Source organism: Notamacropus eugenii, chromosome 5 (assembly GCF_028372415.1).
Source record: "Notamacropus eugenii isolate mMacEug1 chromosome 5, mMacEug1.pri_v2, whole genome shotgun sequence".
NCBI classification, from domain to species: Eukaryota; Metazoa; Chordata; class Mammalia; order Diprotodontia; family Macropodidae; genus Notamacropus; species Notamacropus eugenii.
The window spans coordinates 226,543,405-226,558,752 of record NC_092876.1 but is presented as its reverse complement, the minus strand read 5'-3'; the positions used below and the strand labels follow the sequence as shown (position 1 = coordinate 226,558,752).

Sequence of the window (15,348 nt, the reverse complement as noted above, 5' to 3'; positions counted from 1 at the left end):
ATTAAAGAGAATAAAGATTGGAAAAGCATTTGGATTAGACGAAGTATCTATAGAAAATATTGAGAGATCAATTCACAAAGTATATTAAAAGAAGAAGAAGATACCAAAGAAGTGAGGGGGGAAAAAACCTCATTTTTTTAACCTCACTCATTAAACAGACATTTATTTAGTGTGTACCATGTGCCAAGTATAGGAGATAAAAAGACAAAAATTAAATGGTCTCTGTCCTCAAGGAGCTTAAGTACTTTCATTGAAACTATATGCATGTGTATATAGGAAATATATGCACATTATAAATAAAATAAATATCAGATAGTTTGGGGACTAAGGCACTAGCAGCTATGTAGAGAAATATGAAAAGGCTTCATGTAAAAAAGAAGGTAGTACTAATACCCACCAATATTTCCTCCCCCCAGAATCAAAAAGCACATCATCTAACAGCCTATTATCTATATAAAATATATTTACTGAAATCATCTACATACACACTGAGGACATCTTAAGTGAGACTTTCACAACCAGTAATCTGTACCTTCTTATATTTACCAAACACTTTTTTGTATGTAACCTCATTTGGTCTTCATACCAGCCCTGTAATATAGGTGCTGTTATCATCTCTAATTTATATATGAGGAAACTATGGCAAAAAAATATCAACATCTTGCTCCAGGGCCACATAACTAGTTGGTGTTTGTGGTAGGATTTGAAGGTCTTCTTGACCTTAAATCCAGCACTATGTATACACCATACCACTTAACTGCATAATAATTCTTCTAGTATTATTACATGACTGTATATCATGGAACACTACATTCTCCAAAGAGTAAAAATGAATCTCACTCTGATATATGTGAGTAAGCTGGCTAAAACACATTAGCAAAAAATGAACTATGATAAAGAAGTAACATAAAACATGTCACAGGAGATGTATAATTGAATAAGATGAATACTCAAATGTCATATGACAAGAGGAAGCAATAAGCAGTGAACAGCCTGTGTGTTTGGTATCCTCATAATGTAGGAGAAAGCAGAGAGTAAAGCCTCTAGCAGGTAGCATGGATTCCATCATGAATTTAGATGAGGGAATGAACGTGATTTGTACGGAATGTGCAGGCATGGGTGCTTGTGCTCAGCATCGTTCAAGGAACAATTCCAAGTTAATGAGAATGATTTAGGAATTTTGACATTACAATGTCAAATAACAACAAAAGTTAAATTGTAGTATAAGAAATAGATGACCAGCACTTATTTGACAGCCAAATGTATGGATTTTTTTTAATTTAAAGTAGAAAAGGTCACCAAAAGCATATAAATAGCCCTTTTGATTAGGCATAATAATGGGGCAGTCCTCTTTACTTGGGTAAAGTGTCCTTCATTATTAAGTTTCAGACTCTACTGTGTAACTTATAAGAGACAGTACTCCCTGTAAATTGCCACCCTGCCTTAGGAGGGAAGGGATCATTTCAAATAAGTTGTACTCACTCATCACACGCTAACATTCCTGATGATGGTGACTAATGCTTTTTAACTCTTGAATGATGGCCAGTCAGACAAATACAGCTTCTCAGTGTTGCTACACATGTAACGAGGGGGCAGCTAAGTGATGCAATGGATAAAGCACCAGTGCATGAATCAGGAGGACCTGAGTTCAAATCTCACCTCAGACACTTGACACTAACTAGCTGTGTGACCTTGGGCAAGTAACTTACCCCCAATTGCCTCATCCTGGGTCATCTCCAGTCATCCTGATGAGTATCTGGTCACTGGATTCAGATGGCTCTGGAGGAGATGTGAGGCTGGTGACCTGCACAGCCCTCCCTCACTCAAAACAAAGTCAAGTGCAAGTCATGTCACCATTTCTCTGATAGCATGGTCTTCTTCGGCAGCGAAGGATGAACACACGCATGTAAGTAGCTTTACAAAGTAGCCCAAATTAATAGCCTAATGAGGGAAGTGTTAGACTTGTGTTAATTTGCCTGATCTAGTCAGTTACTCTTATCTCTTCTTATTTCTGACAACTCTAGCCTGAAGAAGCCATAGAAGCATATGAGCAAGCTCTCAAGCAGAACCCAAAAGATGGCACTCTGGCGAGTAAGATTGGGAAAGCTCTGGTAAAAACTCATAACTATTCCAAGGTACTTACATATTATATAGTGGGGAATAAATCCACAAGACCAAATTTCTCAAGTCCTGTGCCATGCAGTAGACCTTCAGAAAGTAGTATGTACACACCAGATGTTTGCAAAACTCTAAATTTGTATCCATTTTTTAAAGTATAGGTTTGGTCATTTTGGTCTCTGCTCAAAAATCTTAAATGGCTCCCTTATGCCCTCTAAATAATGTTCATACTTCTTGAGCTTGCATTGAAATCTCTTCATGATCTGGTACCTACTTATCTTTTCTGACTACCTTATTTGTACTCTATGCCAACTGGACTATTCTCTGCCACCTACCTCAAGTTATGCCCTGTGTCTTTCCCCTTTGTTCATTCTCTTCCATGTTCCTAAAATATCTTTTCTTATATTCTTCCCTTGCTAATTTCCTCTCCATCCTCTAACTGAGCTCCTTTAGGACAGGGACTATCTTTTCCCTCTTTTTGAATCCCCAGTGCTTAACACATAGCAGTGCTTATTGACTGACTGATTAAAGTTCAAGACAAATACCACTTCCTCTAGGAAGTCTTATGAGAACCATCTCTTGCTTTCCATAAAACTTTCCCCCTCAAACCTTCCCTTTCAAAGAGTTTTATAATGCACTTACTATTACATATTATAATTACTTGTGTATCTTTATCACCACTTAGAAAGTAAGATCCCAAGGATTAGGAACCATGTTTTAATTAAACTGTGTTTTCCCCACAGTTTGGGACAGTACTATGTGTACACAACAGGCGCTTAACATATATGTATTGAGCTGTTGGCTTTCTTTGTATTTTCAGCACTTAGCACAGGACCTGACACAGAGTAATCACTTAATAAATGCTTGTTGACTGACTGGCTGACCAACCTCAAAAGTTTTATCATTATGTTTTTTTTCAGGACTTTTTAAACACGGAAATTTTTCAGTTTTCTAAAGTAGATTTTTACTACTTAAGTACTAAGTAAACTAAGGTCTATACCACCATTTTTAAAGTTACATTGCAGTTACTATTCATATATAATAAAGTATGAATGTTCCTAGTCTTCCTACTTCTTTTTGAAATCCCCTGTAAATAAACACTTTGATTTGTTTTTAGTTATGCATTTACACTGCCAGATTTCTTGAGGATTGTCACATTTATGAGATGTATTTATGTATTTATAATTCAACATCTAACCTTGTAACACAGTGAGGTTAACTCGTCTGTAAAGTTGAACCCCAAACTTCAGTCTCATTGGATTTTGTTTTCAGTTAATTAATTAATTTTCATAAGAAAGATTATTAGGTCTGATGAGATAGCCTGTAATCCCTGCAACTAAATGAGATGGAGGTAAGTGTATCTCTTGAGTTCAGGAGTTCTGAGCTGCAGTGGGTGTCTGGATTGAGTCTGGCACAAATGTGGTCAACCCCTAGCAACAGTGGGTAGCATGTTGCCTTGAGAGGGACAGACTGGTCTAGGTTGGAAAAATGGAGCAGGTTATAGTTTCCCTCGTGAACAGTATTGGGATTGGACCTATGAGCAGCTGCTGCACCTTTAGCTTAGACAATACACCTAGTCTCAAAAAAAAAAAAAAAAAAGTCAGCTTGATGTATTATATATGAAGTTTTGAACCCTTTTTCCATATGCATAATTCACAAATTTTAAACTGTTTCAGGAAATCTATCTATGAACAAGATTATCCTCACGTTAGTTATGTCTCTTTATTGTTTTTAATATATTTATTGTTTGTGGTACCTTGAAAATAACTATTGTTGAATGCTATTTAAATTGCCTTTCCCTCTTAAAAAGAGTTTTGTGTTTAGGCAATCACTTACTATGAAGCTGCACTGAAAAGTGGTCAACAGAATTTTCTTTGTTATGATCTGGCTGAACTTTTATTAAAACTGAAACGTTATGAAAAAGCAGAGAAAGTTCTTCAGCATGCTTTAGCCCATGAACCTGGTATGAATGTCTTATTAATTTAAAATGATATATACCATAGTTGTCTAATTCAGTTTTTTTATTTTTGCTTTAACATAAATCTTAGTACTCTCAGTGTTTGCTATTCTTTATCTAATATTCAAGTATATTACTCTTTACTAAAACATCATATTCGAAAATGAACAAATTCATGAGAAGATAATTATTTACATTATAAAATGATTTGTTACTCTCTAAAATGATTCTTTCTTGTAAAGGGCTAGGACCTTGAGTGCATTTAAAATAAGATTTAATTAATAAGACTTAAAAGTATACTTTTGAAAAACACACCTGTTGCCTGTAATGCAATTTATACAAAATGTGTAGGTTTGTCAGAATTTTGATGTGGTACTAAAGGTATGAAATGTTCGATTAATTTTCATTTAAATATTTTTGTCTCATTTGTTTTTAAGCATTTTAATGTTCAATACTAGAATAGTTTTGAATTGGATAATGGTGAGAAGCAGTGCATAGATACACTATACACTATACACTATACAACTACAGTTGTATAGATAGCTTTTCTGTAAGTAATATTCAAGCCAGAGTCCTTTTTTTTTCTACTTTCAATCATAATGGTAGTTGTAGAAATCATAAATTAGACTGTTATTTTTTATTTAAAGTGAGTCTTTTACTTCTTTTCTTATGGGTAACATTTGGACATTTTATTTGCTTTTTTATTTAAACAAATCTTTTATGAATGATTGAAAAATAATTTATTAAATATTTATGATGTGCTAAATCTTGGGGATACAAATAGGAAAGTGAAACAGTCCCTGCTCTTTAGGAACTCACACTCTGATTGAGGAAATGGCACATAAAAGAGAGTCTAACTACATAGTTTATGGAAAACCCCAGCAATCCTTAAGGTACATCAGCAGATTAGGCAGTAAGTCCTGGCAGGATGCTGTGACAGGATAGTTGATAAGGACTGCAAGTTCTCCACCTTATCAGTAGAACTATATTTAGTGATCCTTTGCTCATCCAAAAGATGTGAGTAGTTATATTTGAGATGGTGCCTAGAGAGGTCCTACACAAAGCAGTGAGCAGGACCTGAGGTATGAGCTGAAAGATATTCTGGTTTTTCTTTTACAGTGGTAGAGATGGGAAGAAGGAGGAAAGGGGGTTGGTTGGTTTCCAGAGAGGTGGGCTGATGGGTAGGAATTACATTGGCAATACTCTACAGCATTTGTTCCAGTGGGGGCAGGGGAAAGTGTTTGAAAGGAGGAAAAGATGAAAAAAAGATCAAATGTAAATTAAAGTTTTTTCATTTGTATTTATAGACTTTTTATTCTTAATGTAGAAATTACATTCAGTTATCTAATCATCTATCATCTGATTCTTTTACATAAACTATGGTTGGACATTTTGTAATTATCACTCTGTACTTTGAAAATCATTTATCAAAAGAGAAATTGAAAACTTTAAAGATGCTTTTAATTTTTATTGTTTAAACAGTTTTTTTCTTTTCTTTAACATTTACCTTCTTGATAGTGAATGAACTGTCTGCTCTAGTAGAAGATGGACGTTATCAAGTTCTCCTAGCAAAAATTTACAGCAAAATGGAAAAGCCTGCTGAAGCAATAGCTGCACTGCAGCAGGTAATGATGGAGGAAATAAAATACGTGTATGCATGCATGGAGACAATGTGATGACTCCCTCTTCCCTCTTCTCTTCCCCCCCACCCCCAACTGAATCAGGAAGAGCAGGGACCAGAAAAATAGGTCTGAAGGAGGAATGTTTACAATAAGAAGGAAATTCAGAAAATAATAGAGGCTGTATGAAGTGGCAGTCACTTGGGCTTTAACATTCTGAATAACTTTTGAAACTGAAGCAGTGTTGTGGAAAAGAACCTGGATTTCAAGTCAAGAAGTGTTGATTCTAGGCCCAGATCTTCCACTGACTAGCTCTTTGACCTCAGACAAGGACCTGAACCTCTTAAGGCCTTTATTAAAAGTGACAAAGAGCACTAAGGCATGGTAGAGACCAACTTTAATATTCTATAGCCTTTTTACTTTTAGTTTAGAAAAACTAAAAATAATTGTAATAAGTTTTGAGATATTGTTGAAATAATTGTTTGATCTCTTATTATTTTGTGCCCCAATATAGCAGTTAGTGCATTTGATAAACACTTAAAGAAAAGAAATATGATTAAGTGACATACCATCTCAGAGTTATAGTTCTCATATAGAGAGATAACTAGTTAGGAGGCAATGCTGTGCGTACACAAAATGAGAATGTACTATTTTGTCACCTAAAAAGTGAATTTTATTTTTGCCAATTTCCCACTCATAGGAAATATGAATGACGTTTTTGTATGCATAGAGATGTGTTTTAGTGTAGTTTTGGTTTACAGGCACCTAAATAGTTTGATAGAAATCATAACTTACTTGAAAAGATAATAGTCTGGTTTTTCTTCTTGCATAAAATTGAATTTTCAAAAGAAAAATACAGCAGATGTTAGAAAATTATGGAAGTTGCTTAAACAGTCACAAGGCAGTTAAATAAATAGATTGAACTCACTATTAAAATTATCATTTTCTTCAGTTTTGAATTAGTATGCACTACAGTTCAACAACCATTTATTGAACATGTCCCAGAAATTTCTAGTTAGTATGCTAAGTAATTGAGAGTGCAGGAATGATGATCAGTAACTGCAAGGAGCTTATAGTTCAGCAAGGAGAAATAAGATATCTAGATATATAGATATACAAACTAATGTAATACAATATTGATTTCAAAATTGCACAAGGCACAAGATGCTTCAAGAATTCACAGTAAGACAATCCCAGAGAAGTAGGAAAGACATTAATTGTAACAATAGCTTCAGTAAAATAGTATTATATAAAGAAATGAGCAATATTCTACATATTAATAACAAAATCCAGGAATATGTAATAGAAAAAGGAGTCCCATTCAAAAACTGCAAAACCCATTAAATATTTGAGTTATTCTACTAAGGTATACATACAAATATAATTATAAAACATTTTTTAAAGAAATAAAGAATGGTTTAAATCATTGAAGGGATATCAGTTGCTTATGTTTGGGCTGAACCAATTTTAATTAAAAATGACGATTATACCTAACCTAATTTTCAGATTTAGTGCTATGCCAATGAAACTACCAAGAGAAGAATTTATTGAGCTAGAGAAAAATAACAAAAAGATTCATTTGGACAAACTATGATCTCAGGGGAAATATTTTTTTAAAGTAAGAATGAAGAGGGATTAACACTTCCAGACCTCAAATTATATTATAAAATAATAAAGTGATACAGTGGATAGAGTTTAGGTCCTGGAGTCAGGAAGACTCATCTTCCTAAATTCAGCTCTGGCCTCACTTACTATCTGTGTAATCCTGGACAAGTCACTTAACCCTGTTTGCCTCAATTTTCTCATCTGTAAAATGAGCTGGAGGAGGAAATGGCAAACCACTCTGTTATCTTTGCCACAGAAACACCAAATGTGGTCACAAACAGATGGACACAACTGAAAAAAACTGAATAGCAATTACAACAACAAAAAAATAGAAGACTTGATCAGTGAAACATTAAAGTAAGAACTGAGTAAAATTTAACTCAATAACCCAGTGTTATATAAACTTGAGAACATAAATTACTTGGGAAAATCAATTTGACAAGAGCTGCTGGGAAGACTGGAAATTAATATTTAGACTAACACTTTATACCATGTGCTATAATAAAATGAAAATGTATGCGTAACTTGAATAATGTATTAAAAATCACACTATTGGAAATAAATTAGATGAGAACCAGGACTTCTGAAAAGTATGATATCCTTCAACCTCTCATATCTCTCTAAAACAGAAAATATGCACCAAATACAAAGACATTTCCATTGTCTCCGTGATTTAGAACTTCTGAAATCCAAAAGGACATTAAAAAAACACATGAACTGATTTCTACATCTTGCTTGCCCGTCACCTCTTATCTACAGTCCATGCCATCTGCCCTGAACCTGCCCTAGCAAACATTGTGATCTCTTTCTTTTTAGTGTCACGGAGATCCCAGCTCAAGGCTGTGGAAATCTGCTTTGGTCAGGACAAATAACCAGCATGCCTCTGCCACATCCCAGACTAAAGAAGTTCACTGGGCTCACATAATAACATTGTGGCAAACAGTGTCATGTACTGCAAAAAATGTCTGCAGGAGAGCTAGAAACAGAGTGGACAGGACATATATCTGGGCTTAAAATAGAGCTCAACACCACATCCCACCCTTTCCTCCTCCTAGAGCCTTGAAGACCCGTACTACAAAAATCATACAGTACCAGCATGGCAGCCCTCTGAACTGTTAGTGCCTGACCAGAATGCTGAGAAATGGAGGAAACAGGACAGGATACAGGGGCAGACACAGAAATGTGTGGGCTGTGCAGCATTCCAAGATTGAAGGAAAGTGTTCAGCAGCCAATGAGGGCTAGTTCTGTCCACCCAAAAGTCACCTGGGGCAGAGACCTAGGTTGGTGTCCTGTGAATTGCCTAGCACAGAAGAAGGCCGAAACATTTTGAGATTCAACAAAAAAACACCATCAGAGGGTAGTGAGTCAGATACTTAGAAAATGAATGATATTGAAAAAGAAGGGGAAAAAGGACTTGGAAAGTGCCAACGATCTCAGGAAGAGGAAAACTCAGAGACCCTGAACATATGCAGATAAACTGACAGGAAAAGGATGAACAGTAGAAAGAAATGTGACCTCCAGATGTAGTCAATGAGTTCAGGCATCTGTGAATTGATACTGCAGAATAAAAGAAAATGATCAACACTTATTGAATGTGACAAGAATATGGAACCACAAGACACTCTGCCTGAATGGTTAAAAAATGAAATGACAATTATAAGAACAGAATTTATGGCCTACATAGCAAAAAAATAATGTAATAGAAATACTAAATAGAAAATACAGAATAGAAAAGATGGAATCTGCATTGGCAAATCCCACCAAAGAAAGAAAAGAAACAATAGACAGGGAATTCAAATGTACATAAATGAAGGATAATCTAGAAGAAGAAAAGCAAACAATAACATTAAAAGAAAATACCCTTACTCTGTAAGTAAAACATACTGATTTTGAAGACAGGATGCAACCTAAAGATCATAAGCCTCTAAAAAAATACTACTTGTTGTATGGAATGGCTGTGGAAGGGGTAGTGGAAGAGAAACTTGGGATAACTGATGATGTAAGGAACAGAACACATGAATACAAACTTAATTTTTGAAGAAGTGAACTAGATAAAGTGTTCTTCACAACTCTGCCTAGAGTAGGAGTACTGGATCAAATGGGGATCAAAACTGGATCAGAAACTATTATGAAATATAGAATATTTTTCATTACATAAAATTAAAAACTTTCACTCATAATGAATGCAACTAGTGTAAGAAGGGAAGCTGTCAGTTGGGAAAATATTTGCATCAAATATCTCTGATTCAGTTCTGATTTCAAATACAGAGAGAGAACTAACACAAATATTTAAGACTAAATCATTCCCTAATAGATAAATGGCCAAAGGATATGAACAAACAGTTCTTAAAAGAATTGTAAATTATTAACAACCATATGAAAGAATGCTCCTTTATTATTATTACTAATAAGAAGAAAAATGAAAATCAAAACAATTCTGAAGGTTTTCACCTTAGACCCAGCAGAGCAACCAAGATAACAAAAGATTGGAAAATTCATTGTTGAAGGGGTTGTAGAAAGACATGTACACTATTATGAGAATCAGATGACATGATATATGCAGTGATTTACAAACTTTAAGTGCTACATAAATGAGACTATAAGTAAAATAAATTTTATTGCTCATGTCATTCAGAAGAGGATTTTTTAAATTTTTATACATTTTGAAAGAAAATAGAGATTGTCCTACTTGCAAAAATTTTCATGAGACATTTTTACTTTAAATGAATTATGAATGCAAAATGAGAGATAGGAAAGGCATTTTGTTTGCCAGCAAACTACTGGGCCAATAGTGTGGGAAATGAAATGTTTTGTGATGGTTACTTGTAAATTATTTAGAATACACTTTTCCCTCTTCCCCTTCCTCATGTCATCATCTTTTATTGCTTTCAGGCTCGAGAATTACAAGCGCGAGTACTAAAACGTGTTCAAATGGAGCAGCCGGATGCAGTTCCTACACAGAAACAGTTAGCAGCTGAAATTTGTGCAGAGATTGCAAAACATTCTGCTGCTCAGCGAGACTATGAGAAATCAATTAAATTTTACAAAGAGGCTCTTGTTTATTGTGAAACAGATAACAAGGTCAATTCTCTTATAAATTTTTATAGTACCTTTGATACTAGATATCAAATTTCTCATACTACCAAATTCCAACTATCTTGTTTATAAACATGAGAAGAAAATCAAACATATATTACATTTTAAAAGAAAATGAAAGAAATGTTGTTAGGAAACAAATTCAGAATAAAAACAAAGATGTTGGTATCATGCCTTGGATTGGAAATGTTTAGCAAATGCAATTATTATGAAGAAAATTCCATGTATATAAGTGTAAAGTAAATCTCTAAGTCACTGTTTTCAAATGTTCTTTATCATGTGATTCAGTAATCAGTTTTAGACCATTTCATACTAGATGTATAAATTTTGTCATTAGGGCATGATTAGTGAAATTGGGGTGGGAAAGTATTTGGCAGACATATCTAAAATAAAAATGTATGAGCAAGCTTAATTTTTTTTCCTGCTTCTGCTAGCTGAAATTTGATTATTCTTATTAAGATCTACTTAGTATATCATTACTTGTAAAATTTCTTGAATAAAGCAAGAGACAAACATCATTGTATTCTGAAAGTTAAAGCTTGTGTTTGAAAATTTTGAAACTAATATATTGCTTTTAGATGTGAGAACAAAATTTAAAGTATTCTTTAAGGATTAATGAAATAAAGCAAACGTTTCCCTTTCCCTAATAACCAAAGGTTCGATATTAGTTTGTTGAGTACTAGGGAATAAAAGAAACCTTAGAAATTATCTAATCTAACTTCTTTATTTTACAAGTAAAGAAAATTGCCTAAAGAAGTTATGCATTGCCCAAAGTCACACAGCTAGTTAGAAGTGGTAGAGAAAGGGTTTGAGCTACTCTCTAAATCTTATGACTCCAAATTAAGTACTTTTTCTACTATACCACAATGCTTTTACAAAAGTTGCAATTGCTGATTTTTTAGAATCCTGGAAGTGTTACAAAAAAGGCATGGAAAGCATCTGATGCTTTTCTACTGTCACCATTTTATATTTAGGATCTAGCCCTATATTTTTCAACTCAGCTATTTTTAGCTACTCTGAAATTTTAGGTTTTGGCAAAATATTTCTCTTATTCACAATATAGTTCTAGAGGTTCCTGAAAATTTTTATATATCTTAATTACGTTTTTCATATATATGTATAGGCAATGTTGGAACTTGCACGTTTGTACCTGGCACAAGATGACCCTGATGCTTGTGAACGTCATTGTGCACTCCTACTCAAGAATGACCAAGATAATGAAGCTGCTACCATGGTTAGTGAATTTTGCTGTAAGAGATTCAACTACAACAATTATAGGTATTTGTTTCTCTTTACACCTTCTCAAGAAAAATTGCAGAAATAATCATATGTTCCAGGTGAAGTTTCAAAAATTCTTTATGTTGTGAGTTAAGTTTCTACTCCAGTGCATTATTGTGATGTAGATGACCTTGGGTACAGAAACATGATGCCCAGGAATCACAAGCTCCATTAGATCATCAATGTAGGAAAGGCCTGATTCTAGCAGCATACTAAGGCAACTTTCCGAGGACCAGTCTAGCTAATTACGGAGAGGTTCATTATCAGTAAACTTGCCACTTAGTGATGAATTCTTCAACAATGGCAACTTATAAAACAAAGAAAATTACAAATTGGCTATCAGTCCTGTGAGGCCTCCTTCCTTTTCTACAATGATGGTGGCAGAGTGGTAGAAAACTGCTAAATGTTGCACAGTTTTAATTTAATTTAATGCAAATTTAATTTAATTTAATGTACATATTAAATATTGATACTCTTAATGTAAGGTTCTTTTTTAATCACTAATGATTGTACATACTACTAGAAGAATTGAATCATATCAATCTTGACCAAAAAAAAGGAAATTTTGAAACACAGAACTTCAGTTACAATTTTACCTCAGTTGCCATTCAGTCTAACCCATACTTGGTAAAAAAAAAAAAAAAAAAGTCTTCTACAACAGTGATGTCAAACTCAGGTAGAAACAGGGACCACTAAAGTATGCAAAAGGATCCCTATGGGCTGCATAATGAAAAGCACATATAAACATTATTTATATTCTATTGTATTTTTTGATTAAACATTTCCCAATTGCATTTTAATCTGGTTCAGGCTACACTCAAGAGTGTTGTGGTCCACGTGTTTGACACATCTGATCTACAACATAACAAACAAGTAATCATTCAGCCTTTGCTTGAAGACCTCCAGTGAAGAAGAAACCTTTCTCCTAAGGCAGCCCATTCCACCTCTCTTATATCTCTAATTATTAAATTTTTACTTCCATCAAGCCTCCCTTTTCCTCTTAATAGCTTCCATTGTCCATAGATCTGCCCTCAGGGGCCAAGCAGAAACTTCTTCCAGATAACAGCCTTTCACATACTTGAAGAATGCGAAGTCTTCTCTTCTCCAGGCAAACATTTCCCTGTTCCTTCAATTAATCCGCATATAGTATGAAGCAAAGGTGTGATATGACTGCTGCTAGCTTCTAGAAATTCTGGAATGTGCTTTCTAAATTAGAGCACCCAGAACTGAACACAATACTCTAGACATTGCCTAGGACACAGTATAAAAGGACTATTACCTCCTTCCTTATCCCTGGAAACTATGCCTCCCTTAATGTAGACTAAGATTGCTTTAGCTTTCTTTCATATCATCCTATTGACTCATATTGAGTGTGAAGGACACTACAACCTTCAAGTAATTTTTAGCTGTATTATTGTCTTGAGTGCCTCTCTCATCTTGCATTTGTGAGGTTTATTTATTCCCAAGAATAAGACTTTTACATTTATCCCTACTAAATTTTGTCTTTTTCCATTCAGTTCTGTGTTATGTCAAGGTTTTTTTTAATATTTATATAGACATATATATTTATTTTTAATTTTTTTCCCATCTTTGTTATTCTTAGTTCTATTTCTGTTTCTTTTGTGTATGTGTATTTTTTCTCCAAATTTATTTATTTGTTTTCAATTTTCAACAATCACTTCCATAAGTTTTAAAATTTCTCCCCCTCCTTCCTCCCTTCCCAAGATGACATGCAACCTTATATGGGCTCTACACATACATTCTTATTAAACACATTTTCACATTAGTCATGTTGCGTAGAAGAATTAAAATGAATGGGAGAAAGCATGAGTAAAACTAAACAAAACCAAACATAACAAAAGAGAAAATAGTTGAAACTATGCAGAAAGGGCTATAAAAATGTGCATACTCTTTGGCCCAGTAATACCACTTCTAGGGCTATATCCTAAAGAGATCATAAAAATGGGAAAAGGACCCACATATACAAAACTGTTTATGGCAGCTCTTTTTGTGGTAGCCAAGAAGTGGAAATTGAGGGAATGCCCATCAGTTGGGGAATAACTAAGCAAGTTGTGGTATATGAATATAATGGAATACTATTATGCTATAAGAAATGATGAACAGGTGAATTTCAGAAATACTTGGATAGACTTAATATGAACTGATGCTGAGTGAAGTGAACAGAACCAGGAGAACATTATACACAGTAACAGCCACAGTATGTGAGAACTGTTTTTGATAGACTTAGTCCTTCACAGCAATGCAAGGACCTAAACCATTTCCAAGGGACTTATGATGCAAAATACCATGCACATCCAGAGAAAGAACTGTGTAGTTGAAACACAGAATGTCAAGGATTTTTTGAATCCTGACTGCCACCTGTTGTTTTAGCTGTCACTCCCAGCTTTGTTGACATGTAGATTGAATAACCTTGACATTCCTATATTTATCCAAATCATTGACAGAAATCTTGAATCACATAGAACCAAGCACCAGTTTGTAAGGTATTTCTCTGGAGACCTCTTTCCAAGTTGGCATCATATCTTTACTAACTTTCTCTGGGCCCAGCCATTCAGACAATTCAGAATCCATATAATTATACTAGATCCTAATCTTTATCTCTCCCTTTTTCCACACAAACAGTATGAGAGACTTCTAATACTTTATTAAAATCTAGGTAAATTTTATTTGCAGCATTCCCTTAATCTGATATTTTAGCCACCTTACTTCAAAGGATATACAATTAATGTAGCATGATTCATTCACAAAAGTTCAGTTTAGCTATTTCTACAGGAAAAACAACACACAGTAAAGATGTCTGTTATCCTTTTGCCTGTTGTTGCATTTAACTGGATAGCTCATAGATTGGTTTAGCAGCATATATATCCTGGTTGGACAACGAACTGACCCCAAAATGGAATAGGAAGATGTGGTTGGGATGACATTTGGGAATTGCATAGTACTTTTAAAAATCCCAGTCCCTTCTCTGAAACAAAAGTCCATCTTTAAAACATCAGCATTCATCTGGTAATAAGGTTTGACTGTGAATCAGTTTTTATGGAATGAAAGTCACAGGTCAACCAAAAGGAATGCCTTTTGGTAAAGGTGTATGATGGGTATGAGTGAGCCACAGGGTGTTACTAAAAGAATCGTGTAGACATTCTGTGAAGAATATTATCAGAGACAGAGGTCTGAACAGAATAGGCAAAACTGACAATGAGGGATGACAGCTGGTCCACATGTTTGTCAAGATCTAGAGGAAGATCTCCAGGTCATTGGATGGATCTCTGTGGAAGATCTATAGGAGAACTTGGAAAAGATTCAAGCAGGATGTGGTTGCAATCTACAATACTGGAAAGAGCTACTCACATTGCAAAGATTAAGGCTATTCATACTATTAATAAGAAAAATGCATCATTGTTAAGTGAGTAATGTCAAAACTTGATTATATACTTCCATTAGTTGACTTCTTAGTATTAATCAGAAAAAAATCAGACTGATGTTTATTCTTTGAAGAATAAATGCAGTTGTGATATTATCACTAAATTTGTGGTTAGAAAATATTTGTTGACATTTCAAGTGTTTGTGGGATAGAAAGATGTATTTTTAAGGCAGGGTAGTTAAGCCGTTGTTAGATTACTGGAATCAGAGTCAAGAAGACCAGAGTTTAAATCT

At 34.3% G+C, this 15,348-nt stretch overlaps 1 protein-coding gene across 2 annotated transcripts in view; it reads left to right on the top strand.

Moving 5' to 3' along the window:
• TTC21B (tetratricopeptide repeat domain 21B) overlaps positions 1–15,348 on the top strand; it is a 106,783-nt gene that overhangs the window by 64,156 nt on the left and 27,279 nt on the right. For both annotated transcript variants that reach the window (XM_072612199.1, XM_072612200.1), the window contains 5 exons: positions 2,025–2,135; positions 3,943–4,081; positions 5,594–5,700; positions 10,192–10,380; positions 11,519–11,629. In XM_072612199.1, the coding sequence (XP_072468300.1) occupies positions 2,025–2,135; positions 3,943–4,081; positions 5,594–5,700; positions 10,192–10,380; positions 11,519–11,629 (657 nt within the window). The remainder of the gene's footprint in view (positions 1–2,024; positions 2,136–3,942; positions 4,082–5,593; positions 5,701–10,191; positions 10,381–11,518; positions 11,630–15,348) is intronic.